The 27,923-nt window shown below is 36.1% G+C and overlaps 1 protein-coding gene across 1 annotated transcript; it reads left to right on the forward strand.

Moving 5' to 3' along the window:
• On the forward strand, positions 1 to 27,923 carry LOC146132036 (rab GTPase-activating protein 1-like). Its single transcript, XM_083397560.1, has 22 exons — positions 1 to 268; positions 1,543 to 1,633; positions 2,783 to 2,872; positions 4,019 to 4,274; positions 4,738 to 4,912; positions 5,304 to 5,401; positions 6,150 to 6,278; positions 6,739 to 6,876; positions 8,064 to 8,242; positions 8,984 to 9,150; positions 11,952 to 12,114; positions 13,662 to 13,912; positions 14,993 to 15,181; positions 15,830 to 15,955; positions 17,264 to 17,407; positions 18,438 to 18,608; positions 20,549 to 20,641; positions 21,943 to 22,053; positions 23,841 to 23,966; positions 25,058 to 25,216; positions 26,262 to 26,432; positions 27,516 to 27,923. The coding sequence occupies exons 1-22, from the start codon at positions 182 to 184 to the stop codon at positions 27,750 to 27,752; spliced, it is 3,351 nt and encodes a 1,116-aa protein (XP_083253686.1). The 5' UTR covers positions 1 to 181; the 3' UTR covers positions 27,753 to 27,923.

The following is a 27,923-nucleotide window of genomic DNA, read 5'->3' on the forward strand; positions in this document are numbered from 1 at the left end:
TGTTGTTCATGCGATGCTTGCTATATGTTTGATAAAGCATTCTTAAAATATATTTAACAAAACTGTTTCACATATCAGCCGCAATAATCTGGTTTTGAGAAGTATTTTAGTAATTCGTTTAAAAACACGTTTTTTGTACTTTAGGTCAGTGTTATTGATCTTATCATGTTTTAAAACAGCAATGGATCAGCTTTCAGTAAACAGCGCCTCTTCTGACAACATATCTTCCGAGTTTGAAGTGGTACAAGCAATGGAAACTGGATTAAAGGTACTTCTATTAAATGTATGACATTGGCATGCGTAAATATGTAAGCACAAAATAAGCTGTAAAAATTGAAATGACAAGAAAGAAAAAAATATGAGAAAATAAATATAATAATAATACTTGATAATAATACCCAAACTTAAATGCTAACCAGATTGGAAACGGATTTTACGCGGGGGAGACGATTTTGCAGTTTGAAATTGCGCGGCTGTATAACGTTATTTGTAAAATTTGCACGGCTAAAAATGGAGTACTATACTGAAAACCGGTAGAGCGATGAAAGTTTTGCGCGTTTATGCATTTTTTTGCGGCTGACCACCTTTTACGTTGAGTTTACATTAAATGCGCGATTGCGCGGCTATGACCGCGGCTGAGCGAGTGGTCTTACTTTCCAACCTGGAATGCTTACTCTAACCCTAATAATGTTAGCAAAATAAACTCCTGGACGGAAATGTTGTAGGATTCTGGACTAGCACCCAATTTTCTCATTTTAATTTTTTTTATGCAAAATACATTTGTTTTTTGTTTTTCTCCACTTTTTCCTCTTTTACTGGTTTATCTTTCAAAGGCTAACCTAAATAATAACATTTAAAATTAAATTAAAGTGGATCTTAGGTCACTTTTTGAAGTACAGCAAGTGCAGCTGTAAGAGGTTTTTAACAGACTATAAACTTCCACTCAAATAAAAACAAATATGCACCCTGGTATTCTATATGTTATACTTGCGAGTTTCAGTTTTAGCATTTTCTATCCGGTCATCTGCTAAAAAAAAGTCTTCTAAGCATTATCCAACAAGTTAATTCAGTTCTACTATTGTATATTTTGATTGTAGTAATCTTTTATTTAATGTGCTTGAGTCACCCCCAACTTTTATATTTTACCATAACAATGTTAAAATATTTTTCACTAACCAATCTCAAACGATAAACTCAGTTGTTCTATATAGCAAGAATGCTCTTTTAGTCATTTTACCTCTTAAAATATTTTTTTAGTTTGTGTAATTTAAAAATAAAGCCAGGGTTAATACTGTCAAAAAAGATAAGAAAAAAAAAATTATTTACAGAAAAAGTTTTGCAATTATGCAAAGCCAGTAATATTTTCAAATTTCTATATTTTTTGTTAATTTTATGTGCGACCATAAAAAATTAAATACCTTTATTGGTTAAAAAAAAACACTTCAACCAAGATAGTTGTACAGCTGCAGACTTAAAATTACAAATTAAAATAGCACAAAAAAGTGTAGAACCGTAAATATACCAAGCCATCTTTGTATTTAGATTGCAGGAAATGGAAATGAAACGGATCTGAAGCAAAACATTGAAGACACGATGGCAAGCAGCCAGAACACACTCACTTCCTCTGAGACTGGTATATATATATATTTATTCCTGTTTAGAAAAAACGTTATATATATAATATGTTTACTGAATTGTTCTACTTTTTTAATTTATAGATATAAAGAGGCCCAACTTTAATTTGTTTTTACTTTTAAATGGTTTATAAATGAACATCAGTATGATTATCAGAAAGGTTGGAAAGTCCTAAAAACCATATATCAAATGGTTTTATAGTTTGCCAACAAGCATTTACCGTATTTTACAGACCATAAGGCGCACCCGATTATAAGACGCACTGTCAATAAATTGCTGTGATTTGATTTTTGTTCATACATAAGGCGCACAACCAATTTATCCAAATCGCTCGGGCGTCCGCTACACGCTGAGGCCTCCACAAAAAAGCCGAGACTTCAGCCGCGTGGTAAACCGCTCCGCTCTTTCTCCTACTCCTCCCACTTTATCTCCGCGCTTCTCTTTTTCGTCTATCGGTACCCACGTTCAATTTATGAGGAAAAAAGGATTTAAACTGTGCCTTATGATCCGTAAAATACGGTAATTCTTAGCAAGACATTGGCTTCTGAATTTTTTTATTTTATTACGGGACCATTGCTCTACCCACTGATGAAATGTAAACTAACAGTCTTGGTAAAACCACTGACGAAAGGCTGGTTTTCCTGTTAAAAGTTTTATATATACCTTTGTTTGGCTGGTATTAAAAGCTGTCTGCTTACGGTAATATGTTGATACCATCCAAGTGTTAAAAAACTTGCTTACAACCGAACGTATTAGAAATCACCAAATGTGAAAACATCTGATTAAGCTGGCTGAATTTTTAATAAAAAAAGTCGACAATGGATAATAGGATTAATTTAGAAGTCCTGCAGACATAAGTATGTCAAATCATGCAACTTTGGTTATGAATCAATATTTGAATCCTAAATGTTTAAAATATAAGTCTTTATATAAGCTTATTTCATATAAGTCTTTGTTTAGTTGTGCAAAATAAAAGTCTACATTTCATGGGTAATCAATATACCATTTACATTCCATGGTGTAACTGTCATTGATTTATTGTCTTGCTTCTGTAATCAATATATAGCAAATCGTTTGTTAGATTCCTTCACTGGGAGGTGTGTCTAATGTATTTTTTGTACTGAAATGATGCTTTTACTAAATGCAGAATCAGAATTTCAAGAGATTAAAACCGAAGAAGCAACCACACCTGAAGCAGAATCTCTACGGCCCGTATCTTTAGAACTTGACTCCTCAGGTGAGAAACATTATCTTATGACAAGTTTATATGCCCTGATGAAGATTACCTGGATAGGTTATCGAAACGTTGGTACAGAATAAATAATTGTCGGAAGAACCTTCTTTATAAATAATACAATGCCTGGCAGCAGCAGTATATTCATTATCTTATGACCATCTACCTTTTATCACATTTTACTCTGTAAGTTTCTCCCTTTAATTTGCTTGTTTTATTGGTTGTCATTTTTACTGTGCCTTAAAGAAGCACGGTTGTGCGAAAGATGGTCAACAGTGAAATACAATTTGTCAACAGTGCCAAACTACAAAAAGTACCGAAAACTGTAGTTGAAAGATTTGCTGAAAAAAAACTCAAAGTTAATGCTGTGTGCATTTCTGAAACTGTGAATTTATCGCAAAAAAGGCCATGACCGGGATTAGGTCTGAAACATGTTATTGGAGGCAAATGCTTCCTGGAACATTTCGAATAAACTGACTAATCTCTAAAACACATAAGGTGGGATTACACCGTAAAAACTACTAGAACTGGGGCTAAAATATTTTCTTTAAACAATCTTAAAAATGCGAATTAATCTCTGTGCTCAGTTCTGAGACTGAGGTATAACTTTCCAAACAGCTAGTGTTGTAATGACTTAAGTCACTGTCTTCAAATGACTTGACTTGAGTCGTTCTGTTTAATTGACTTGACTTGACTTAAGTCTTTTAGACACATGGCTTGATTTAGACGTCATTGGGTCAAATATCTTGGGTTGAAATTAAGGGTTTTCATTTAGCATTTTATTAAAAAATTGAGCTATTTATCGCAAGTTTTGTACACACAACGATTGAAATGCTACATGTTGTTTTTTGTCATTTTTCAGTTGAATTATGGCTTATAATCAGATGAGTTTGTCTATTGTAATGGTTTATCGTTTTATAATTATATTAGCGGTTTGACTTGGAGATGACTTGCCGTAAAATGACTTTTTGACTTGGAGATGAGTTGCTGTAAAAATGACTTGACTGGGACTTGACTTGGGCAACTGATAACTTGGACTAGGACTTGACTCACTGTTTTTTGAAAAAACTTGACTTGGACTTAAGTCAATTTGAAATGACTCGTTTACAACAGTGGAAACAGCCAATACATTGAGCTGTCCAATTGCAGAAACGTCGCCCCAGCAGATTCCTGACGACGAAGACTGCATCCTGTTTAACGGAGTCTACTACCTTGGCTGTGCTTCAGTCAACGCGCCCAGGAGCGAATCTGAGGCGCTCCGCACTATTGGGATACTTCGGGGACAGCAAGTCCCCTCTCCTGAACTGCATCGTGCTGTTGAACTGCCCGGTAGTGGGTCGGAAAACTCCAGCAAGCAAATTGAAATTGTACTCAGCATTCCAAGTCGCGCAGACGGCACCGTTAGGTACCTACTTTTGATTGGTTTTCAGAAATATAGACAAGGCATTAAACCTTAAGTGCTTACAATTTGTTATTTAATGTATTAAAAAATTTTTTTGATTAGTGTATTAATTTGAAAAAAAAGAAGTCAAAATGTAGGTCATTTAATTTCAGTAGTTTGTCCACTGCTGGCTTAAACCAAACACATGAAACATGTCCTACTTTATACTTTGGATAAATATCCACAGCAAAGTGTTGTATTCTTAACAATTAATATTTTTTTTTTTTTTTTTTTTTTTTTTTTTTTTAAAAAAAAAACATAAATAAACTGTAAAAGGTTTGAATATTTAAATTTAGAGCTAAATGCTACAATTATACCTAAAAAAGTGTCATTATCATTAATTTTGATGTCCATAACTTATTCTGCCTTAAAACAAAGTTGTTTTTTGACTTTCTATTGGAAAGCCTGTTTATTTTTTGTTTTAAAGGCTTCTGGAACCCGAAGGCACTGCAGTAATTGGTTCTTTTAAGCTGTACACGATCTTGTTCTGTGTCCGAGGAGCAGATGAGAGCATTGAGCGTGACTGCTTCGCTTTCACAGAGTCCCACCAGTCGTCCGGCATTTTCCAGTGCCATGTGTTCAGATGCGACGTTCCTGAAGCCGTAAGTTTTTCCACTAGATTTAAAACAGCTTTTAATTTTGCAGTTGAACAGTGGCTGGGTTGACCCAAGTGTTTAGAGGAATTTTGTTTTACCTAGGTAAAAATAAAACAATGCTCAACTTGTTTCGTTTAAAGAAAGGGTATTAAAATAATTTCATAAGAACTTATTTTTATAATACTATGCCTGGTAACATCATATTTAAAGAAAGGGTATTTTTAAATATAAATTTCATAAAGTTTTGGTCTCATTTAAGGAAAATGCTATTCACAGAATTTATGTTGTTCAATTTAAAACAACATTTTTGCTTTTAAATTTTCATCAAACACATTTTAAAGTAAGTAATGAGTACTTACCAGTGCTTGTGCTGTCAATGTGTATGTTTTCTTCGTAGGTTCGCAAAGTTCTTTATAGTTTTGAGTTGGCGTTTCGCAGCATTCCAAAAAGTCCACGAGCAGAGCAACTTACTGACGGCATCCAACTACTTAAAAGGTACCCTCGTTGCTTTGAATTGATTTGCATAATTATTTAAAAAGTCTTTGTTTTTGCATAAGTTTTTGTATAGTCTGTAAATATTTTCAGCTTAAGTTGTGTTTTTAGATTAAATAGTGGCCAAGTGTAAAATTTCAAACTATGGTTTTCACTGACCATTGCATTTATACTGGTTTGCTTTTGAATTATTTTCCCAACACAGGGTAAAACAATTTTAGGTTTTTTGAAATTCCTGAAAATGTGTAACAGCCTGCTTTAAATCCTGTATGTCTTTCTTCAAACAGTTAACTAACTTCTGGCCAACTTTACTACAAAATCTAATGTGTAACATCTCATTTTTGGTTTCTTTAATACAGTGCTTCTCAACCTTTTTTCGCGGCGACCCAAATATTAAGCGTAAATAAGACGATTAGCTTTGGCGACCCAATTGATTTTAGCGAAATAAAAACTAGCTTCTTGTAAACGAACAAAAACTAGGCATTAGCATAAAGTATTTCGAATTTAAATAATTAATTATAAGACATTATTTGTATTGCTTCATCAATTTTCTTATTTGAGAAATTTTGCTCAGAACCATTCTCAATTAGTATAAACATGTGACTACTGCGGTTGGCGACCCAACCAAATCAAACAGCGACCCATAGGTTGAGAAGCACTGCTTTAATAGTTTGAGTGTGACTTATCAATTCTATGCTTATTCAAGGACTGCTGCTTGTCATGTAAATAACATCTGGTGTTTACTTTCTAGATCACAGGTGTCAGAAGGTGAAACAGTGGTGTCACACGGCATTGTGGGCTCACCAACGCAGAATGACGAAGACCTTCAACCATTGGCTGATGCGGAAATATATGGATTTACTGTGTCTCTTGAAATTAAGTGAGCTGCCTTTAACAACCACTTATTATTAGCATTTATTTTGATTAACTGTTTACCTAAGGTTAAAAAACGGTTTATTTTAAAACTTTAATTGTGATTTTTTATTTGAACAAAAAAATGCAGTAAAAAAAAATAACAGATTACATTCATTGACAGTAGTGTTATAAAACTATTATTATAAAGCTGACTTGAATTATGGTGACTCTAATGTAGCTGACATTAATAATACCAGGAAATGATTTTTTTTATCTAATGTTTATTGTCATGAAATTGCTGTGTAAAATGAAGTTTTAAATTCTATCTTGTATCGCAATATATAATCTAGTTTATTGTAAATGCCGTCATTTAGGCTGGCATGATTCACGCAGCACATGGCACAGTTATTGTCATTATTGGTGCCATTCTATTAATGAAAAGGCAGTTGTGATGTAATAAGCCTCTTTTGTTATCCGATTTGCAGAGAGGACGATGGAAAAGGCGGTCACGCAACGGTGCCTTGGGACAAAACCTCTTCCTGTTTTAAGTTCAGGCGTAACTTAGAAAAGAAGGTCATTGTTACTGTCACACAGACTTCCAATGTTGAACTAACCATTGAAAGGTTAGTTTACTTGTTTCTGCACTGAATAATGCATCTATAGATTTTCTTTGTAACACCACACCATTTTTTTCACTTAACTTGGAATATTTAGATTTTAACTGATTTATTTGATTAACAACATATTTTTATATAGCTGTACAATTTGTTAACAAATAAATTATATACAGCTGTATATTTGTTTAATTTTTTCCTACATGACATTAATTTCAATACTGCTTTGGCAGCAGATTTCAATAGCTGATTGTGTAAAAAAATAAATGGCATATTGTCAAATTTCATACCTGATTTTTTACTACAACAGAGAATCTTCTGTTTTTACTGTTATACCAGGTGTGCCCACAAGCATATTATTTCATGCTAAATACTGCATCCCGAAAAATAGGCTTATTAGAGGGACTAGCAGGATGTAAATTCCAAAGTAACTTATTATACTTTTATGCATGATGGTTGGAGGTTGTGGTTGTAGAATAAATATAAAAGCCTATACATATGTTGGTAGCGTTTTTTAAACATTCCAAAAACCAACTCCTGTATGGGCTTACTATTAATTCTAACTTTTTGTACATCATAACAACATTTTTAATGAGATTAATTAGTTGCCCCAACATCCAGCATTGGTGTGTTTTTTGACTAATTGGGAATTACCTTAGCACCAATTATAGTCTAGTATGGCATTAGTGGTAATACCACAACCAAACATTATTTGTTGACTCTAAACTAACATTACTCAAACAAATTTAAATCAGGCCTGCGGAGTAAGTTAAAAGTAATCGCGTCCGATTTTGCCAGAAAAGTCTGACTCCGTCTCTCCCTAGTCTGACTCTGACTCTACAGCCTGTATTTAACCCAGTTACAAAACTAAAATAGTGTGAGTATTATGCAATCCACTCATATGTCTGTCACATAATTTAAGTTAACCACCAACAATACATAGTTGGAAAAACTTCCACCATTTGCTATTTTACCCTTTTATAATTTACAGTTTGCAGCCTTGTCAGTTTCAAAATTTTTTAAAATACTCATGCGCACATCGGACTCAGGAATAGGGTAGTTTTACTGGAGTCCCAAGTCCACCACCAGCACTTCTTTGAGTCTCGAGTCCGACTCTGAGATCTTATCCCTGATTTAAATATTTAAAAAATCATGGAGTAAAGTATAAGCTTACACAATCGAATTTCTGACCCAAGGTGCTTTGGCCTGCTTCTTACTCCTGGACGTAACGTAAAGCAAAGCGACATGCATCTGCTTGACATGGAACGAGCCATTCCAGACGAGGACAACACGGCCATCGGAATCCACACAATTGTCGGAACCTGGGACCCTTCCATTGCCCACTTTTCACTGCTCAACTCCGAGACCCAGAAAGGTGGCTTATCTAATCTTTGGCATTTTTTATTTTAATGTTCAGATGTTGCTTCGTTAAAGAAAAACTTTTGTAATTTTATTTTTTTTTTCATGTTAAGTTATTGTTTTGGAAATGTGTATTGGCACACCAAAGTATTGCTTAGTTTAACTTGTTTGGACAATTTTTGTTTTCAGTGCAAATTTTAAGAGAAGCTTTGTGAGTAGATTACACACAATTCTGGCTTGAGAAATACACCATTTTTTCTTAAAAAAAAAAAAAAATAGTTCAAATAAGGACTGTGGTCCATTGAATCTAAAATAGTTTTACAACAACTCCCTCTAACACAAAAACGATTTGAAACACTAAAATAAAATACTTGTTTGTATATATTTTTTACCATATTTTGCAAAAAAAAAATATTTTTTCAGTTATAATCTCCTTTGTTTGGTTAATTCCAGCAAAGTTAGCCATCTCTACAGTAATATACCCATCTAAAGGCACTCTTATACCTTGGCACACAATTTTCCTAAAACATCAATAATATAGTTTTACAATCCTTGACAGCTGTTCTGTGTAAACATTTCAAATAATGGACCAATAAAATATCATCTTATCTCTTTATCATAAATGCACTGAAGATTAAAATTTAAACTTCTTTAGCTCAGTAACATTGTTATTTTATTTTCCCCTATTTTCTGTACATATATTTTTCCAATCTGTTTCCTTCAATCTTGTAATGTTTTATTTCGACCTATGTTTCAGGCACAAGGGTCTTTCTAAGTGTGGCCGTTGATCTTGTGGTTCAAGAGATTCAAGAACCTGTGCGATTTCTCATCGAGACCAAGGCGCGAATCTTTCCGCAGAACGAAAAGTTCTGGTACTTTGGCAAAAAGATCCTTCACGAAAACTTTTTTCTGCGTCTAAAAGAGGTGGGTTGGTTCTTGTAAATTGTATTATGGAAAATACAATTTTCCTGATTTCTTATTGATTTGGTTTACATTTTCTGTTTTAGGCACTATATGCACAGATCTGTGTAATGTAGCTCAATAATGAATGCCAAATCCAAAAAGGTTGAGTAAATTTATATTTTCTTGATAAAGTCTTATTTATCATTATCAGTTTCTTGAATTGCATTAACTGGTAATGATACAAGTGCGTATCTAAACATCGTTATCAAGATTATGTCAATTTACATTTACCATTTCAAAATGCAAAAAATTCAAATATTTTTTCCGTATGAATTAGTCATCAAAATTCAATATAAATATTGTATTTTTTTCAACATTTTGTAAATCATTACTTAGGGATGCTCAAAGTAGAATATCGAATCCTTGGATTCGAATCCAGATGAGATTCGAATCCAATTCTGCCATTTATTTCGGGTAATTGGAACCGATATAATTTAATGTTTTACCTCGGAATGTTGCACCTAATTGCACAAACGCGTGTGGTAAGTTGGCCTGTCGCCGCGGCTACCAGTTTATAGTGCTTGCTTTAAATGCAACCTCGTAGTGCAGTGTCAGCGTTTTTTCGGGCGACCAATTACCACGTCTCGCGATAACGTTCGTCTAATAATTAAGTGTCAATCAAGCGTTATTGGGCGAGCGACTAACGTGTAATGTCTGGTGTGGAGTTCGCAATTTCCCTAAATGCGTTAAGTTGCGAAAGTAACATAGCGTTGCAAAACGTGCTGGCCGTCCACAAAATGCGCTATGGGGTTACTTAAGGTCAACTTTAGGCCAATATTCAGGGAAGTTATGCACAACGTAATTGTCAAGAATTCGTTATGTCAATAATAACTTTGTATTCTTTGTAGTACATCATTTGACTGCATAACAGATCATGTTAGTCAAAAAAGAAGCAATAAGATTAACAATGCTTTCAAAATAAGGACCGAATTGCTTAAGACTTCTGTGTGCAGTGTTGCATTCTCTCACTATTGGCAAAAATATAAGTTTTGGACACAACCTGGACAGTTGACACATACAGTTTACACAACTTTCAAATGACAGTTGTTAAGAATGTTAAACATATGAGAGAGTTTTTTATTATAATGTACACAACTACACATGTTAGAAAATTGTTTGGGCGATTTATTGCTGTGATTGTGGGCCCTGTAGGGTAGATTAAGATTAATCCCTTACCCAAACAAAATCGAGGATAAATAATTTAATAAAAATATACTAGGATTCGCTATTCTGGATTCGTTATTCTAGATTTGAAACCTATTATTCTAGAATACCTTGGGATTCTACTTTGAACATCCCTATATTACTTAAATATGTTCAACCAACAAAAAACTCTAATTTAAAATCATAATTTTGATTGATACTATCAGTCAGTACCCAAACTTTTGTTTTACCCTTTTTTGACTGTTAAATGCACCATATCTGTGCGGCAGCTGTCTTTACATAGTTGTCAAGCAAATAAATTATGCAAAATATTTCGGCCTGTCAGTGTTACAGCATGCAAATTGTCGTGCTATTATTGTCCTAATCATCAGGCCACCAAATCAGCAACAACTGTTTCCTGAATAAATAACTGTGAGCAGCCATCTAAGGAAAGTGATCAAATGACTGAATGTGAAATAACTGGGTCACAGACCTTCGATGAGCGTAAATTTAATGTTATTTTTTTCTTTTAAACATATAAATCTTTTTTGCAAAAATATACTGTAAATGTATTATAAGTCGGAAGGAGCGTCATAAAGAAATGTGCGAACTGATTTAAAAACGTATTTAATTTATACATACTTTCTTTTATCAAAACTATTATGATAAAACGATTCTTGCAGAACAAAAAAAATCATAAAATAGAAAGGGTCGTGAATAAAGGGACGAACTGATTTATTGATGTTAGTATTTAGATAAATATATTTTTTTATCAAAGCTACCTAACATCTGAAACTCATATCAGGCCCTCGTAAAGTGTTTACTTCTGGGACTCCATTGAAACTGTCAAAATTACCGCCACCCTTCCTGGCACATTTTTGTTACATTATGTTAATACAAGCCAATTCACATTGAAGGGGTCTACAGTACCATATCATTTAATATAAAAGATGCATACACATTATATCAAGTTTTTCAATAGTAATGACATTTGCATTTCAAAAGTCTTGAAACAACAATGCACTTAGATTTCGTGAAACTGATTTAGCCCTACTCGCGACCCCAACTCGTTGCCTGTGCAGCGCCATTACTTCCAGTTGTAAAAGCATTGCTTTTCACTACACTTATCAAGCACTTTTATTACGTTGGTATTGCATTAAAATCTTGGGCACCAAACTTTAAAATTTCCCGACGTTATTTTCTTAACAGTGTAAAATTGCTTATTAGTAGATAAAAATTGTGAGCCGCACTGAGCCAATTATTTCGCCTTTATAAACTTATTTACATTTAGGCTAAAAAAGTTCTCATTCAAATGGTCAAAACGTAACAATAATTTGAAAAAAATTGCATAAAACATAAAAGACATAGTTTTGAGATTATGTGGCCTCGTGCATATATGCTAGTTGAGGTTGAAACACTTTTGGGTAAATTAGGCTGCTACAGGAATTATTTGCATGTTTATTGATAACTTTGTCAAAATCCTAGCCGTTTTGACGCCCTATGAGAAATCCAGGGCGTCTAAAAACGCTCCGCACACCCACGCTCGGCGCCTATGATTAAAACAAAAGTATTTATCCACTTAGTACAGTGACATAAATGTTGGACTATTTATCGCGTAGTCCGACTGCCAGAAGCTGAGCAAGAAGATGTACGAGGTGGAGAACATCCAAAGCGAAACCTCCCGGATGAAGTGGTCCATGATGCAGGAGCACCAGAGGAGCCACCCGCATCCGGATCACGCTCTCAGCTCCACTTGTCCTCAGGATGAGGAGGATGATGATGGTGAGAAAGTTTTCCCGCACTTTTTTCATATTTTTTATTTTTATACACAGCGTTTTTTTTATGCTCTAGTTGATTTTTTTTCCTGATTTTATCGACAGATGGCTTAACGTAACTCTTCTATAATGTTACAATAATGGTGTTAACATTATTTAATTTTATTCAAAATGAACTTTCTTGTTCTTAGAGTTTCCTATAATGGTGTTAACGTTATTTAATTTTACCCGAAACACGCTAGAATGTTTCTAACCACCCTTTCTAATGCATTTTACATTTTTCTTGTAAATTGTACTTCATGTACACAAACGAGACTTTTCTATAATGGTGTTGAAATTATTTAAATTTGCCCAAAATGCGTTAGAATATTACTAATTCCCTCTGAAGAGCGGTTAAGTGTAACTGACATTTAAAAAAAATAGCATTTTGTACTTACACAAAACGAAGCTTAAATTCTAGAAAAACGTTTTGGGCTTTTTGACAAAAAAAAAAGTGCCGAGTCATTGTTTACAACATGACACACCGAAAGTCGATATTTAACCAAAGTGCAAAAATCCTCTTCAACATTCTGCATTCCATGTTTTGTGATGTGATGCAGTCCAAACCCGGATCTGCAAATGTGTTTAAATTGATGGGTTATCATTTTAAACTTCTTGTGTTACCTGGTGAAAAAAAAATTGTTCACGTTTTACTCGCATAATTTGGTGCAAGGGACGGATCCATGGCCTCGTGTTGCCCTTAAGTTCTTAGCATTAATTAACTTATCCATAAATTGCGCTGAAACATTCCTATTGTTTTCCTTCACGATCCCCTTTTAAGCGTTTCGGGCGAGGTAAGCAAGGGAATGCTCACACATGAAATGCTAACAATCTAAATAAATTCGATGCCAACAAAACCAATATGCCGCTATATGTTACTAATATGAACATTTTGCAATGCACAGCCAAAAACAAACTACTGCTGGAATGATCATTACGTTATGTTTTTTCCTTATGAAATATGGTAAATTGTTAAAAAAAACTTCTGATGTTATCTAATGTTATCCTGTTTCTAACTAGGACGTCCGCCATGCTTCTAGAATTATCTTATCATCGCTAAATTTCGCCCCCGCCCCAAATGCGCTGTTTTCTTTACCCTAAAGAGCTTCAGAATGTTGCTAGCGTAATTTTTTTCTCTTACAAAAGCGCTTGGGGCTAGACTGTTATTAGCATTATGAAAACTTATTCATGAAATGCGCTAAAATATTCGGATCGGCACCGATACCAGCCTAGTATCGGACGAGTTCTTATTTTTTACCAATATTCTGAATCCGATACCGATATCCGATACCCGATATTTTGGGCTAAAAGTATCGCGATCACACCCGATTCTGTACCAAATGACTTAATTACTATGGCCAATTTAGCAAAATTGATCAATGCACCGATACTGATACCAGCCTAGTATCGGACGAGTACAAATACTACCACTTTGCATCGGGGGTATCGGCTCCGATCCGATATTATCGGACATCCCAATCACTAGCATTAACTTTACCTTTCCTACACGCGCAGACACCGACGAGCCCCTTTTAAGTGGTTCGGGCGAAGTAAGCAAGGAGTGTTCGCAGCGTGTGCTCTCCGACTGGGGCGACGCCCTTGCCCGTTGGCACGCAGACCTCACCCGGCGCCCGACCGGCCTGCGGTCCCTGGTGCGCCAGCCCAAGGGGGTCCCTGACGCCCTGAGGGGGGAGGTCTGGCAGCTGCTGGCCGGGTGCCAGGACAGCGACGCCATGTTGGAAAAGTACAGGAACCTGATCGTTAAGGTTGGTTTTGAGCGAATTGCTTTGAATATTTGCGTGGATTGAAAAAATTTTTGCGTGGATTTTTTAAAACTTCATAAATAACTAAATTTTAGGACAACTTTATTTGCAGCTGTTCAGCAATTATTTTCGACTGAAATGGTCTAGGAAAAAATGTAGACATATTTTATTCGTTTTTTGACATTTGCATGTATGGAAGCCAATAATACAGTTCTTATAAAGTTTATATTATATTTTAGAATCTTTTTTGTTGCCTATACGGGTGAAAATGTTTCATAATGGTATGGCGCGCGTGTATGGTCCATATATATATATATTTTAATTTGCTCGCAATAAAGGGATGGTTTCATTTACCGTATAATATTAAACAGTTATCAAAACTAACAAACGTTTTTCATAGGGAGATAACGTTTCAAATTTACATTGCACCGTAGTTGTTGGCAGGCGAAGTGTCTAAAATCGCACTTAATAGCTGAAACATTAATTTCAAAGCGGAGTGGCAGTGGCATTATCCTAGTATAGGACGGGTATGCGTCATTTAAAACTTGGAGAAAACATTGCTGTAACGCTCATTTCATGTCGGATCGAAAACTGTTTTAACCATGGCATTTATACTGTTTTGTTTTTACATTATCCAATTGAGGTCTGTCTTTAAAAACCTACAAATTTTATTTAAAAAGTCTTTTTTTTTCATAAATTTGTGCAGGATAAGGACCGATACTATCACTGGGCAGTATCGGCTCTAAACCGATATTATCGTACATCATTGCAGCTGAACATGACATAAATCTCGCCAGCTGGAAAGTTTGCCCACCCCTTACAAAGCATCTCCCTTTAATCTGCCAACACCGAACATTGATATATTTCATATCGGATCGGCACCGATATTGCGCTAGTAATGGATAAGGACCGATAATACCATTTAGCATCGGGTATCGGCTCTGATCTGATCCAATATTATCGTACAGGTACATCACTACAGCTGTATGACATACACCTCGCAAGCTAAAAACTTAGCCACTTCCTGGCATAAATAATCCTCCTTTAAATCCTGCCGCTCACCTCCCATTGTTCTTTCTCCAGGACTCGCCCCAGGAGAGCATCATCCAGCGCGACATCCACCGGACCTTTCCCGCACACGACTTCTTCAAGACACAGGGAGGACTCGGCCAGGATTCGCTCTACCGTATCTCAAAGGCCTACTCGGTGTACGACCAGGAGGTCGGATACTGCCAGGGCCTGTCTTTTCTAGCAGCTGCACTTCTGTTGCACGTGAGTGGCCGTTACAAGGCGGTATGTCGTATAAGTGACTTACGATTTTTTTTTAGCTTTTCTAAGTAAGTGCGCTACAATTTCTCGGATTTTACTCAAAAAATGCAAAAAATTGTGGCCTTCTCGGAAGCTTTTTTTACATTTCTAAATGGCATAAGTTGTTGCTGGAAGTTTTGAAGAGAGATGGTCCCGGTTTTTCTGCCAAATATTTCTGTCTTTTGTATTTTATTGCCATCTCAATCGATTTTTTTTCTATTTTTGAATTTTAGGTTTCAGTTTTTTTCTTTTAACGTAACAAAAACACAGGAAAGAAAATATATTCTGCCATAACAAATTGAATATTTTTTTAATAAATACCCTTAGATTTTTTAGCGTAACTCGCTTTTTGTCATACTTTAAAAATCATTCAAAAAGGAATAGTTTTTAAATAAATGCCCTTCGTTTTTTTAAGCGTAACTTGCTTTTAGTAAAATCAGTCATACATTAAAAAAAATACAAAATCGAATATTTTTTTTAGGTATCACCTTTAGATTTTTAGCGTAACTCGCTTTTCGACATTTCATTAAAAATCCAACATATATACTTCCCTGGTCATTTTTCGCAAAAAAAACGTCCCTTTTGCAATTTCCAAACCATCTCTTGCTTCAGATGCCCGAAGAGCAAGCCTTCTGCGTCCTAATCAAGATCATGTACGACTACAAGATGCGCGATTTGTTCAAGAACGGCTTCGAGGCCTTGCACGTCAAGTTTTACCAGCTGGAGCGCGCAATAGAGGCGAGTGACGTCATATAGCTTTGACGAGGCTTAGGCAATATGACCAGTTATCTACTGTTATATGGGAAGTGTCTGTCAAGCTTGGTCTCGAAACGGCAACCTTAGGTATAGCGTTGGCTTAATGCAGTGGTACTCAACCAGGCTGCCGCGACACTCTAGGGTGCCATTTTTAACGCTCAAGATTGCCGAGAGATATTTAAAATTATTTAGAATTCCAATGTTAGCTCTATTGGAGAGCTTCTTGATACAATTTTTGGAGTACGATAAAAGTGGAAAAAATTACAAAGATTTTTTCACCCTTGTTGTACAGTTAATGTGCTGTTTCAATCTTGTTTATTGTAAAGTTACAGTTAACCACTCAGCAAAAATACTAGCAAGGGTGCCGCAAACTATTTATAATTTCTGTAGGGTGCCTCAAGCCAAAAAAGGTTGCGAAACACTGGCTTAATGAGTCGGTCTTATTTAATGATCTCGCCTTACTTAATCAAAATTTTCACCTTTATAAATTTTCCACCTTAAATTCCCTGTACCTCTATATTTATTACAGCGTTTTACCTCCCGTATATTCATCCTACTATTTTAACATTTTCCACCATTTATCTACTTACTTCACTGTTAACATTTTGCACCCTTTATAAATTCTCCACCTTAAGTTCCCTGTGCCTCTCTTTATTACAGCCTTTAACATTTTCCACCCGTATTTTATTTTCATCCAACTATTTCAACATTTTCCACCCTTATCTACTTACCTCACTCTTTTGCCTTTTTTATCTCATCTTTTCGCATTTTTCAGTTTTAAATCCCAGAACCCAATTATATATCTTACCGTTTTTCACCCTTCGCTCTAATCTGTATATCCCATCTCCGATTTCCCCATTTTCCAATCGAAGCCATTTTATCCTACACATTATAACTCTTCAAACCCAACCCTTATTAATTCTACTATTCCCACCACATTTTTGACCTTCATCCGTTTTTCCGACTCCTCACTAATTTTCAACTTCTTGTTTGTTTATACCTACCATCTTACACCTAAGCCCCATCCTTATGTTATTACATTTTTCAACAGGCGCCCATTTATCCTAACCATCATCTACGCCTAAGTATCCTCATTTTTATATTTTCATCCCACTCATTTTTATAGTTTATATCACACAGTTTATCCCATATTCCATCTATTCACCTTTCGCCTACTAACTTACATTTTTCCACGATGATTTATCCGCCCACTTAAAGTTCACTAAAGTCTTTTGACAGCACTGGCCACTAATTTTAGGATTTTTTTAAAATATTTTTCTCCGCCGACAGGATCTGATGCCGAGCCTTTACGACCACTTCAAGCAGCTCGCCATCGAAGTTCACATGTTCTCCAGCCAGTGGTTCCTAACCCTCTTCACCGCCAAGTTCCCGCTAAGCATGGTTTTCCAGGTCGTCGACATCTTCCTCAGCGAGGTAAATACTGCCCTGATCCGGTTTGAACCGGTTTTGTCGCTTGGAGACATTTTCGGCGCAGAAACGATTTGCGTTTCACGGTTGACCATTGTTTGAATTGGTAGAACCTAATACATAACTCAACTATTAATTCTGTTTATTTAGCGATGCTGTACTGGGTGTTTACAAGGAGTCTTTGCTATTTAAAATTTAAACAAACTCTTAAAAATTCCGCTAATTTTCAAGCACGTTGAGGTAACTTCGATTAGGCCCAAATTTACCCTAATGTTATTTTTTTAATTTTTAAAGTTTAATTACCTCTAGTTGTTAACCTACTGTTGTTTTTGTTGTTGTTGATAAATTACCGTTTAAAGTAGAAATCGCTGCGTTGGATGTCAAATCATAGTTAAAAATCCAATGTTAATTTGCGTACTCTGCAGTCTGCATTGTACCTTGCTTATTTACAATACTTATAGCGCATTGCTGTAAGTGTGAAGTTGTTTACAAACCAGACACATGCTAACGTTATTGACCTCAAGTTTACATCACAACTATAGGAAACAAACTGCACACTAAGTAGTTTTAAAGCCGTCTAGTTTGTTGCCTTACCAATTACTTCCGTGTTTGCCAAACGTCCAAAACGTTTTTCGGTTTTGGTTTGATTTAACTTGCGAGACATTTAGCAAGACAAGTAAGTTTATAATTACGACACAGTATCATTCATGCAACAAACAACTTGGGACTAATATACGCGTGTCTATTTTAGTTACTGAAAGCAGTCATTACGGACAGGGGATTTTAAAACTACACCTTTCCAACTCAGCAGTTTTCCAAATGAAAATGACCGAAATAAAAAAATGTTGACGTATGATTAAAAACTTCTGTAGACATTCGAAACATTGTTACGTAGCTTTTTAATCAAAAAATATTTATATTGAAACTTAGTACCCGACAACTTACACGCCATTTTTGTTCCTCTATAGCTCGCATGTATTCTTGTTAACACCTGAACTAATATTTGTATCTATGTTTGTCCGTGTGTCGCGCCCAGGGGGAGCTGGTCGTGTTCCGCGTCGCCCTGGCCCTTCTCTTCTGCTGTCGACAGGAGCTCCTGACCCTCGATTTTGAAGGCGTTCTAAAGTACTTCCGAGTGCAACTGCCCAAGAAATACCGCAGCGACGACCAGACCAGACTACTCATACAGACGGCGGTTCACACCAAGGTGGGTGGTGTCTTGTCGCTTTGCTTCTACTTAGATCGCTCGTTGCCAGGTACATGCATTTAATGCTATTATATTTAATATCGGTGTATCGAGTCCGCCAATCGGCCTTGTGGGGTTTCTGGTGCTTGGAGTGAGGTTCGAACTCGCGCCCGCGGGAATTTGCATCCTCTGTTGATTCACAGACTGCATAGCAAGCATACGCAGTAAATTTGAACTTGCTTACCCTTATTCGCTGACCTGTATCAATCTTTTTAGTAGTTTGGCTAGATTAAGAACGACCGACAACTTACTTAAAGTTACAAGTTAAAATTTAAAACTAATAAGTTCAACTTGAACTCTCGCCTGTATAGAGAATAGAGATGCTCGTTTGCTGTAACGAAAAATTGCCTATCACGAATCTTTTGTGACTTGCATTGCCTGTGGGTATTTGCTGCTAAGCTAAAAGCTTCAGCTGTCACAGTTTTAAATCTAAGTCACGAGTCATATTTTTAATAAACCTTCAAATTTGAGGTAAACTTTCTGAGCTTCGTGCTGGCACTCTTTGCATGTCGGTTTAACTGTCCCACACATTAAGCTTATATAGCCAAATTCGTGAGATTCGAACTCCCGCCTCTTGGAATATTACCCCCGCACCCTGCTGATTGACGGACTAAGTACTTTGATATTATGTATAATACTATTTAATGTGTAAGAAGTAGTTTGTCACGAAAGAAGTCACAAATATACTTTTAACTGCTACTGGCTACAGTCTTGGAAAAAATGGAAAAAGAGAATGAAAAAGGTAGGTCTTAAACAGCAGGAAAATGTAAGTAATTAATAGGAAAAGCAAATAAACATTTAACTACCTTATAATACTGCCTCACATATTTCGATTGCTGAAGTTTTCGACTTGGAAATGTAACTAACATGTGGAATACGAGGTCGAAACGCTTGCGAAATACAGACAACATTTTCTATTTGGTGTTGCCGTAATTTGGCAACCACAAAACGTCTCTGTTAAGCAACCTTTCTCTATCCTATGGTTAGCATTTATTATTTTAACCACGTACAAATCACGGCTTGCTAACAGACTAAAATAGTATTTCTTAATCTTTTTTATCTCACGGTGCACCTCTAAACCTCTAAAAACCTGGCGGCGCACTTAGCGAGCAAGACGAGCTCTATTTTAGTTAGACCGGTGTTTCTCGCAAAATGCTTGTATGTTTGTGTTTATAGGTCCCATAGTTGCTTGAATTTTGAATAATTGGGGAAAGAATTATAGAAAAACGAGAGTAGTAAAAGAGTATTTTTTTACGTTACTGCGCCGCTAGTGCTTTGTTCTGTCAATTCTATAGGCATTAAATGCGACTCTCTCAGTGATTCCCAAACTGTGTGCCTCAAGAAATTGTCAAGTGTGCCGCGAAACTTTTTGTAATTTCGAAAAAAGAAAGTAATTGTAGTACAAATAGGCACACACGCAAGCATTTTAGACTTAAATACGCCCTATACATAACAAAATTCATAATATTAAGACAGTTACATATAGATTGACGTGTGTTAAGGGCGATTGTATAATGACTCTATTGTTGTTCTGTTAAAGGTGTGCCGTGAAATAGTTAAAGATTTTTTTAGTGTGCCGCGAGCCAAAAATGTTTGGGAACCACTGCTCTAGGGCCTAGGCCGCACACTTTTGATAGTTTTCCAGAGATTTTGTAGCTTATATTATTGTGTACATTTGCCGCTGGCCAGTGCGATTACTGAGAGGTCCAAATAACAATATGTAACTTCATGGTACATCGCAAATGGCTTGTATATGGATGTGATTTGCATTAACACAGTACAGTGTAACCTTTTCTGTCCTTGATTGCCATTTAAATTCACCTTAAATGTCATTGTTGGCCAGTGCAGCTTTATAAAGGTCTTCTTTCTTTCATTATGTGATGGACACTTGTGTTGTATAGGTTACCTCCAAAAAGCTGCTGAGATACGAAAAGGATTATCAGCTGGTAAAGGAACGCCTCGCTTTAGGGGAAGACCCTGTGGTGAGGATTGAGGTAAGAATACTTGCTTATTAAAACTTGATTGGGCTGTGATGCTCCTTTTTCTTGTAAAAGGTGTTTTTTGTGTGAAAAATTGAAGATTTTATTAGAAATATTTTTTAATTTGCTTAGTTTTAGTATATTTTCCAATCGTCGTACTTCATCACTTTTTAACACCGCTTTGTTGGTAAAAATCTTAACAAAACAGCAAAAAGTGACGTAAATAAATGTCAACCCAACCCAACTAAAACTTAGATACCTTGAGCAGCGTAAATGTTAAGCGCGTGTAACTGTAAAACAGACACACTTTTTACAAGTTGAGTTAAATTTTGTTTCCAAAGATTAAACGACGTAGGCCTGTGTTGTTCAAAGTGAATCATTGCACGCCATTGACACTGTCGAAAATAGTTCTAGGAAGTCAGGCATACCACGATGCACAGAAAAACAAATGTTGAGCGCTGTACAAAAGTGTATGATGTCACTACCGCTTTACAATATGTTTTACATTAAACTCTAACTGTCTCGCGTGTACATGTGTACGCAGTAAACAGTTGTACATATTTTGTAGGCGTACTGTTTTAGTTGTTGTCCGGTATAACGTGTTACTATTAGAGGTCTTAAATTTATATGGTGTAGTTGTTGGTTGATATATTACAAATCAGTATCGTTCTTTTTACTTATTTGTCTGAATTTAGTGAGTTTTATGAAACGTAATGTTTGACTAGATATATAGTGATTTTATTAAAAATGCCGTTGTAGTTGTATTCGGAGTGGTCAGTTTCAATGGCCGAATGGCTAATGGGCGTTTTAAGTATACATCATTTCAATTTTTGAGTTTTTGACTTATAGGAAATACCTAATGTACGCTGGGAACTGTTAAGTTAACTTTTAGACCACTTAATAAAACATCAGCTTGAAGTGTATATCAGTAGATCCTTAATATGTATTATGGCTTGTGCAAGGTTTTAGAATGAAGTTGTTGAAATTTGCTTGTCTTCCATAGACTCAACTAGAAAAATCTCAATTTTTAAAAATAAAGTGCGTTGAAATGACTAATTGCTTATTGGAACATAATGGTTGGAGGTTGTAGTAAGACGTAATAAGATTATCAAAGCCCATACAGAAGTAGGTATCATCTTGAACGTTTCGAATAACTCTTTATTTATTTTCAACGTAGAGATTGCTTATTAATTACCGTTTTGTTCGATTTTTGTTTAAATACGTACCACGTTCAAATAATAAACTTGGCTTAATTTTAAAGGCATGAAAGAAGTTTTGTTGCTTTTTGTGCTTAAATTTGTTATTCGTATGATCAGCGTGAAAACAAGCATTTGATGGAGGCGAACATGAGACTTGAGATGGAAAACGATGATCTTGCTCAGGAGATGAACACAACAAAACTTACACTAAGCACACAACTGGAGAGGGTAGGCGTCGGTTTCGTACTTCTTATGTTTACTCTATAAGTTTTTGAAAGGTTGTATAGGTATGTGTGGCTCTTTATATGCTGGCCGGCGAGTGGGCGCTCTTTGCGTGAAAAATGAAGCATACAACTGAACAAAATCTACCAAAACCTATGTATTTTACAATAAGAATATTGTGGCACTATAATACTAAATAAGGCTAATATATGTCTTTTTTTATTTTTGTTACTTTTTTTAAACCTGTAATTAGTAATGTCTGATAGATAATTATCAATTAATCGGATCAGAGACGATTCCCGATATCAAGGGGTGGTATCGCTACAATGTCGATACTCAGGCGATGTCGGTGCTAACAATTAATCTAGGAATTACAGTCATGATTTAACAGAAATCGTCAGAAATCCCACTTTTACCGAATAACTTCCAAAATTACTAAAGCATTGTCGTCATTTTGATCTCGGATCACCAGCCTTCGTACCACGCAGAGGGCTCGAAGTGCGACAACAAGTTCCATCCAACAATTTAGGCCCTGCTGTAGTTTGATTTAATTGAAACCCCGTCTAAAACAGGTCCATGTCTCATTTACCCCTTTCGTGTACGTTGACATTTTGCAATTCAACCACGCTGTAGATAGTTTGTAGTTCAAAATTACAATAAAACTCCAAAAATGGCCTGTTAGCAATTTTGCTTCCACTATAACAAACCAAGCTCTTATGTAAAGCGCTGTTTAGAAAGTATTCAAACGATTCACAGTTACGTGAAGTCAATGTTCTTTCCTAAAGCCCTAAAAGCCCAAACACATTAATCAGTTGGTCACCCCATATCACTCACCCATTACCCAACACTGGCGTGGGGCGCGTGTCAAGTCCCCATTCGTCTTAATCCCACAGCCCCCGTCAATCAACACTCACCCTGTAACTGTCACCCCTTCACTTCAATTTGTTTTTCCTAGGGTGTTTTCAATTGTTTTTGCTACATAATCTTTCTATAAACCTCGTGTGAGAGGCGTATCCCTTAAAAAAAATTTAAAATGAACTGTACCGGATTGATTAAACACATCAAAAGTATAATATTTACTCTATTCATCACGCCTTTATATATTTATTTTGATCGGCGTTTCTTAATTAGTTTTAAGGGACTTTCGAAAACTACATTTGCAAACGCATACTTTACAAATGAGACATAGTTAAGAATTAGTGCTCGCAGTTACAAGGATCAAATCCATTTCCACACTTTTCTTAGCATTGTGCTTTGTTTTTTGGGCGTGTAGCCCTAAAATGTATTTATTTGTCACTCTTGACCTATATGTACTCCTGTTTAAGAGCCCATGTCCTGCTATTTTATTCCCATACCGATTCCCGAAAATATTTGGACAGAAAGTACCGCGGTCCTATACGATGCAAAATCACGTTGTTTTAAAGTATTAAAATTTAAAAAGAAAAAAGTTCCATGTTATTTGGGTAATGTTAACTTTAGTGTTAGAAATCTCCAGCTATAGTTGATGGTTGGTTGTTTTATATTTAATTTTTCTGAAAACATACATTTGAAAATACAAAATATTTGAAATACATAAGGATAAAAGGATCCAAAAAGAACCACAAAAGTTAAAATATCAAAAAATAAAACTTTATTTTGATAAAAACAGAATACTAGTTACGCCAAAACAAGGATAAAATGCCTACAATTTGGTGCCGAGTCGGCACCGATACCCGCCCTAGCATCGGGCGAGTTTTTTGCGCCGATCCGATATTATCGGTCATCCTTAGCCCTAACCCCGCCCATATGCACAGACGATGCAGCACGCCGATGACCTTCAGTGCGACCTTCAAACGGCAGTCGAGGACCTGCGTGCCACGAGGCAAAGTGTGGCGGATCTCACCGACGAAAACCAGCGCCTCATTGTCGAGACGAAGCAGGTTTGTGACGTCATAAAGCGGATTTGTTGCCAGTCGACCGTGGCCGCCTAAAGTGTGGGATCTATTTTCGAACTTAAAAGTAAAAGAATGCTTTGACTTGGCAGGAATTTGGCTTTTTTATTGAAAGTGTGCCGTTTTAAAGGTACAACGTTATTTTGTTGAAAAACAAAATTGCTGTCATTCCGTAGGGTAATTACCAGTTTATGACACATCGCGGCTTTAAAGCAAAGGATTAGCAAAACGCAGAACAAGGGAGGGCACCTACTACTGAGCAATGTCGGTCGCTTAAAAATGCCCCGCATTCATTTATACCTATTTTCATTCGTGCCCAGTCTGGGAATAAGAATGTGGAAAACATCGTAATTTATGCATTGTTTCTTTTAGGAGTGTCTTGTACATTACCATTTTTCTATTGACAATTTTGTAAGGCGTTAAGCAAGATTTTGCGTGGTATACATGTTTGAAGACGATGTTGAAAGTTGTTTCAAAGTCAAAGTTTAAACCAGTACCTCCCAGATTTTTGAGCCCTTAACCGAGCAAACTAGTTTAAGTTGAAGACCGATTGGAATTGGACGCCTGGCAATTTTGGGCCTCTCCATATCTTTTTGACGTTCGACTAAACCTGTTTGCTGGTAAAGCGTGTCGCACTTTGGAAATTATTTTACGCTTTAAAATGCAATATTGTCGGCACTGGTTAAGAGTATAAAACTGTGAGGGTCGATTTAACAGTCATACTTATAAGCCAAATTATAGTCTCATGGCACAGATGTAAAAGAAATACTTCTGGGAGGCTGGATAACCTTAATTGTTTAAGTTGGCAAACACTTCACGTTAAATAATGCCCTTTACTTTCGGTATATGTTCATCTCGATAGAAGGAATTCCTTAAATGGTATGCCAAGCACAAGTAGAAAACGAGAAATACGCGCAAAACGAAAAAAAATGTCTGTTACATTGTTAAAGGTTTCCGAAACCGCATAAAAAATTACCCGTTTTTTAAATGAAAAATTTGTCTCATATAAAAGATCTAAGAAAATAAAAGTTATCCAGCTTAAGAAATATATATATATTTATATGTGTATTTGTGTTCAGGTGAAAGAAATGTGTCGTCGTGAGATGGCACGCCAGGAGGAGGACATTGTTGCCAAGACGAAGATCATCGCGGATTACAAGACCATATGCTCCCAGCTCAGTCAGCGCATCGAGGACCTGCAGAGTCTCCACAAGGGGGAGCTCGAGAGAGTGCGAAAGGTGTGTTTTTTATTCTGGACGAAAATATTTTTGCGTTTGACACATAATTTTTCTCTTAAATTATAAATCTATTTTTTGCATTAATTGTTTCGACGCAGCGGTTTTGCTTTAGGAAAAACGCATTGTTTCGTGTAATATGTAGCATATAGGTAGTTACACACGAATCTGTAATGTAGCTTAAAAATGAATTTCCAAATGGACATCTTCTTGATCAAGACGTTTCGATACACACGTATCATCATCAGTTATTGTTACATGCATTTTCAATCCTTCACATAATTCGACAATTTAATTTTTTTTCTGTATTCCAACATTCTTAAATATCGGATTGACGAAACAAACATACTTAGTATTGCAAGTATTGTAAAATTACAATCTAGTTCGCGGATCAACGTTCGAATTGTCGAACCTTTTTACTTACTAAACTTTAGGAAAGGCTTCGTCACTCACCGCGATGTTTATTATTTTTGCCGTTTCGCGCTGTTGCTAATATTATGTAAATGCATTATTTAACTAAACAGTTTTCCTTTCTGCGTTAAAGTCTCACCTTTTATGTATTTTATCTGACAGCAAAAGTACCCCTTTACAGAACGTCTCTGTTTCAGGTTTAAGGTAAATAAATTAGGTAGGTTTCTCGGCTGTCATAAAAGTGCTCTATTCCTACCTATTTTAGGAACGCTGTGCAAATACCTGTAATGTAGCTTGCCAATGAATCTTATATTCAAAAAAGGGTCGACTAAACCGACATCAACGTGACAAAGACGTTTCCAAATGCACTTGTATAATCATCAGTTAATGTGAAATATATCCAAAACCTCACTTATGAAAGGCGGAACGTTTCCTTAAACCTTTAACCTTTGCTTTGACATTCTACCTATTTTAAATATAGTAAAAGCTCAACACCACACAAAAATTAAACATAATAAATTATTCCTTTTGCTTCACCCAGTAAACTGCCTCATAAACATTTGGTTAATTAGGGAATGCCACCGCATTTCTCTGATACATTCTTAGTGTCCTTACTTCTCGAATCGTTGCTTCGCAGAACGCGAACCAAACCGCGAACGCTCCCGAAACGAACCACGTGACCGAAGTCAGCGAGGCGGAACGCCGGTCACGTGAGGAGAAAGAACGCTTCCAGAAGCAGATTCGAGACCTCGAGTTGGAACTCGCCCAGACCAAGCTTAAACTCGTCGAGTCTGAGTGCAAAGTGCAGGTGAGTGGTGATTTGAACTAGAATTGGTCGAATAACGAGTTATTACTCGCCTAAAAGCTATTCCCTTGATGTCGTATAAAAATGTGTTTTTTGTTGTTTTTTTCCCTTTTTTTTAGCCGACATATTTTAAAGATAGCTTGATAAACGACTATTTTACGTTTTCTTAGGTATTTTCCAACTTTCTTCATATTAACCTAAATTGCAATTATTTCATGGTTCTTTAATAGTTGCCAATTTTTTTATCCTATAGTTTTTATTTCTCAGACATTTTAAAAACGCATGTTTTTATTTTTTTAAAAAGTTACCACCAGCACAGTTTCGCTAAAAATGACAATCAATTTTCCTTTACCTGCAACCTTTAACCAATATGCCCTGAAAATATATAATTGTTTCCCAAAGACACAATCTGTACCAAAATAGAGCTTTAGTATGCCAATTGTTTCTTTTTTTTTTAACAAATCTGTAACCATTATAAGCTATGCATTATTATAAAGGCTAATAATAATAAAAAAAAATACTCTATACAAACATTACCTAGTTTAAAAAAATAAAAGAGTTTAAAAACCGAAAGTAAAGCTAGCAGAAATATTTCACAGGAAATCTATTTGAATAGGGATGTGACGATGCCAGTATAGGCGAAACATACATTTTTTAACAATGTCTGATCCTGGTTTCACTCGGGCTTTTAAAGTTTGAGTTTTATTGTGAAACAGTGATCCACAAGCAGAACTCTGCTGACAGTAAAAATTGTTTCAATTATTTACCTTCTTAAAGTAGAAATATTGGTTTGAACCACCAACCTTGGCTGGAACTCTTATATTAGTTAGGTGTCGGATTGGCATCGATATTATCGTATAATCGGACTATACCAATATTTAATGCTCCAATCCTATATTCCTGAAAAACCCAAAACCCAACCACCCTAGTCCTCAAAAAAATATTTTCCCATTTCAGGACCCCATCTTCTTGATTAGGACGTTTCGATACGAACTTGTATCATCTTCAGTTAATGTGCCAATAGTTTCTTTCTGCACCCAAATAAAACCCCAGAAAAAAATTAAATAACTATTTTTGCAATTTCAGGACGTCGAACACCAGATAGCGTCCATGTCGAAGGAGCTGCAAGCAAGCAAGAACACCTGGTTCCAGAAAACCATCTCCACTCTTACCACTCGCAAGAATGACCCCGGTGCCACCCCAGTTCACCAGACCCCTCCCCTAATCTCACCCTCGTCCCACTCTGCGCCCTTCGTGACGTCACGGAGCCCCTCCGCCACCGAGCTGCCCCCCTTCAGCGGCAAGCGTCAGACCGTGACGTAAACAATGGCGTCAGATAAGCTTTTGCGTCATCTTGTTTTGTTTTTTCAGTCGGCGGTTTGTCGCTGCGTGGACGCATGGATACGAGACGATTGTTTTTTGTTTTTTTTGGATAATTTTATTGTTTCGTGATTTCTCGCGCGGTGTAACTACGTGACGTCATACTTTGGCAAA

Source organism: Ascidiella aspersa, chromosome 9 (genome assembly GCF_963924565.1).
Source record: "Ascidiella aspersa chromosome 9, kaAscAspe10.2, whole genome shotgun sequence".
Lineage (NCBI taxonomy): Eukaryota > Metazoa > Chordata > Ascidiacea > Phlebobranchia > Ascidiidae > Ascidiella > Ascidiella aspersa.

Coding starts and splice junctions, on each gene's coding strand:
- LOC146132036 (XM_083397560.1), top strand. CDS start 182: ATGGATCAGCTTTCAGTAAACAGCGCCTCTTCTGACAACATATCTTCC. Junction 269..1,542: donor CAATGGAAACTGGATTAAAG/GTACTTCTATTA, acceptor CTTTGTATTTAG/ATTGCAGGAAATGGAAATGA. Junction 13,913..14,992: donor ACAGGAACCTGATCGTTAAG/GTTGGTTTTGAG, acceptor TTCTTTCTCCAG/GACTCGCCCCAGGAGAGCAT.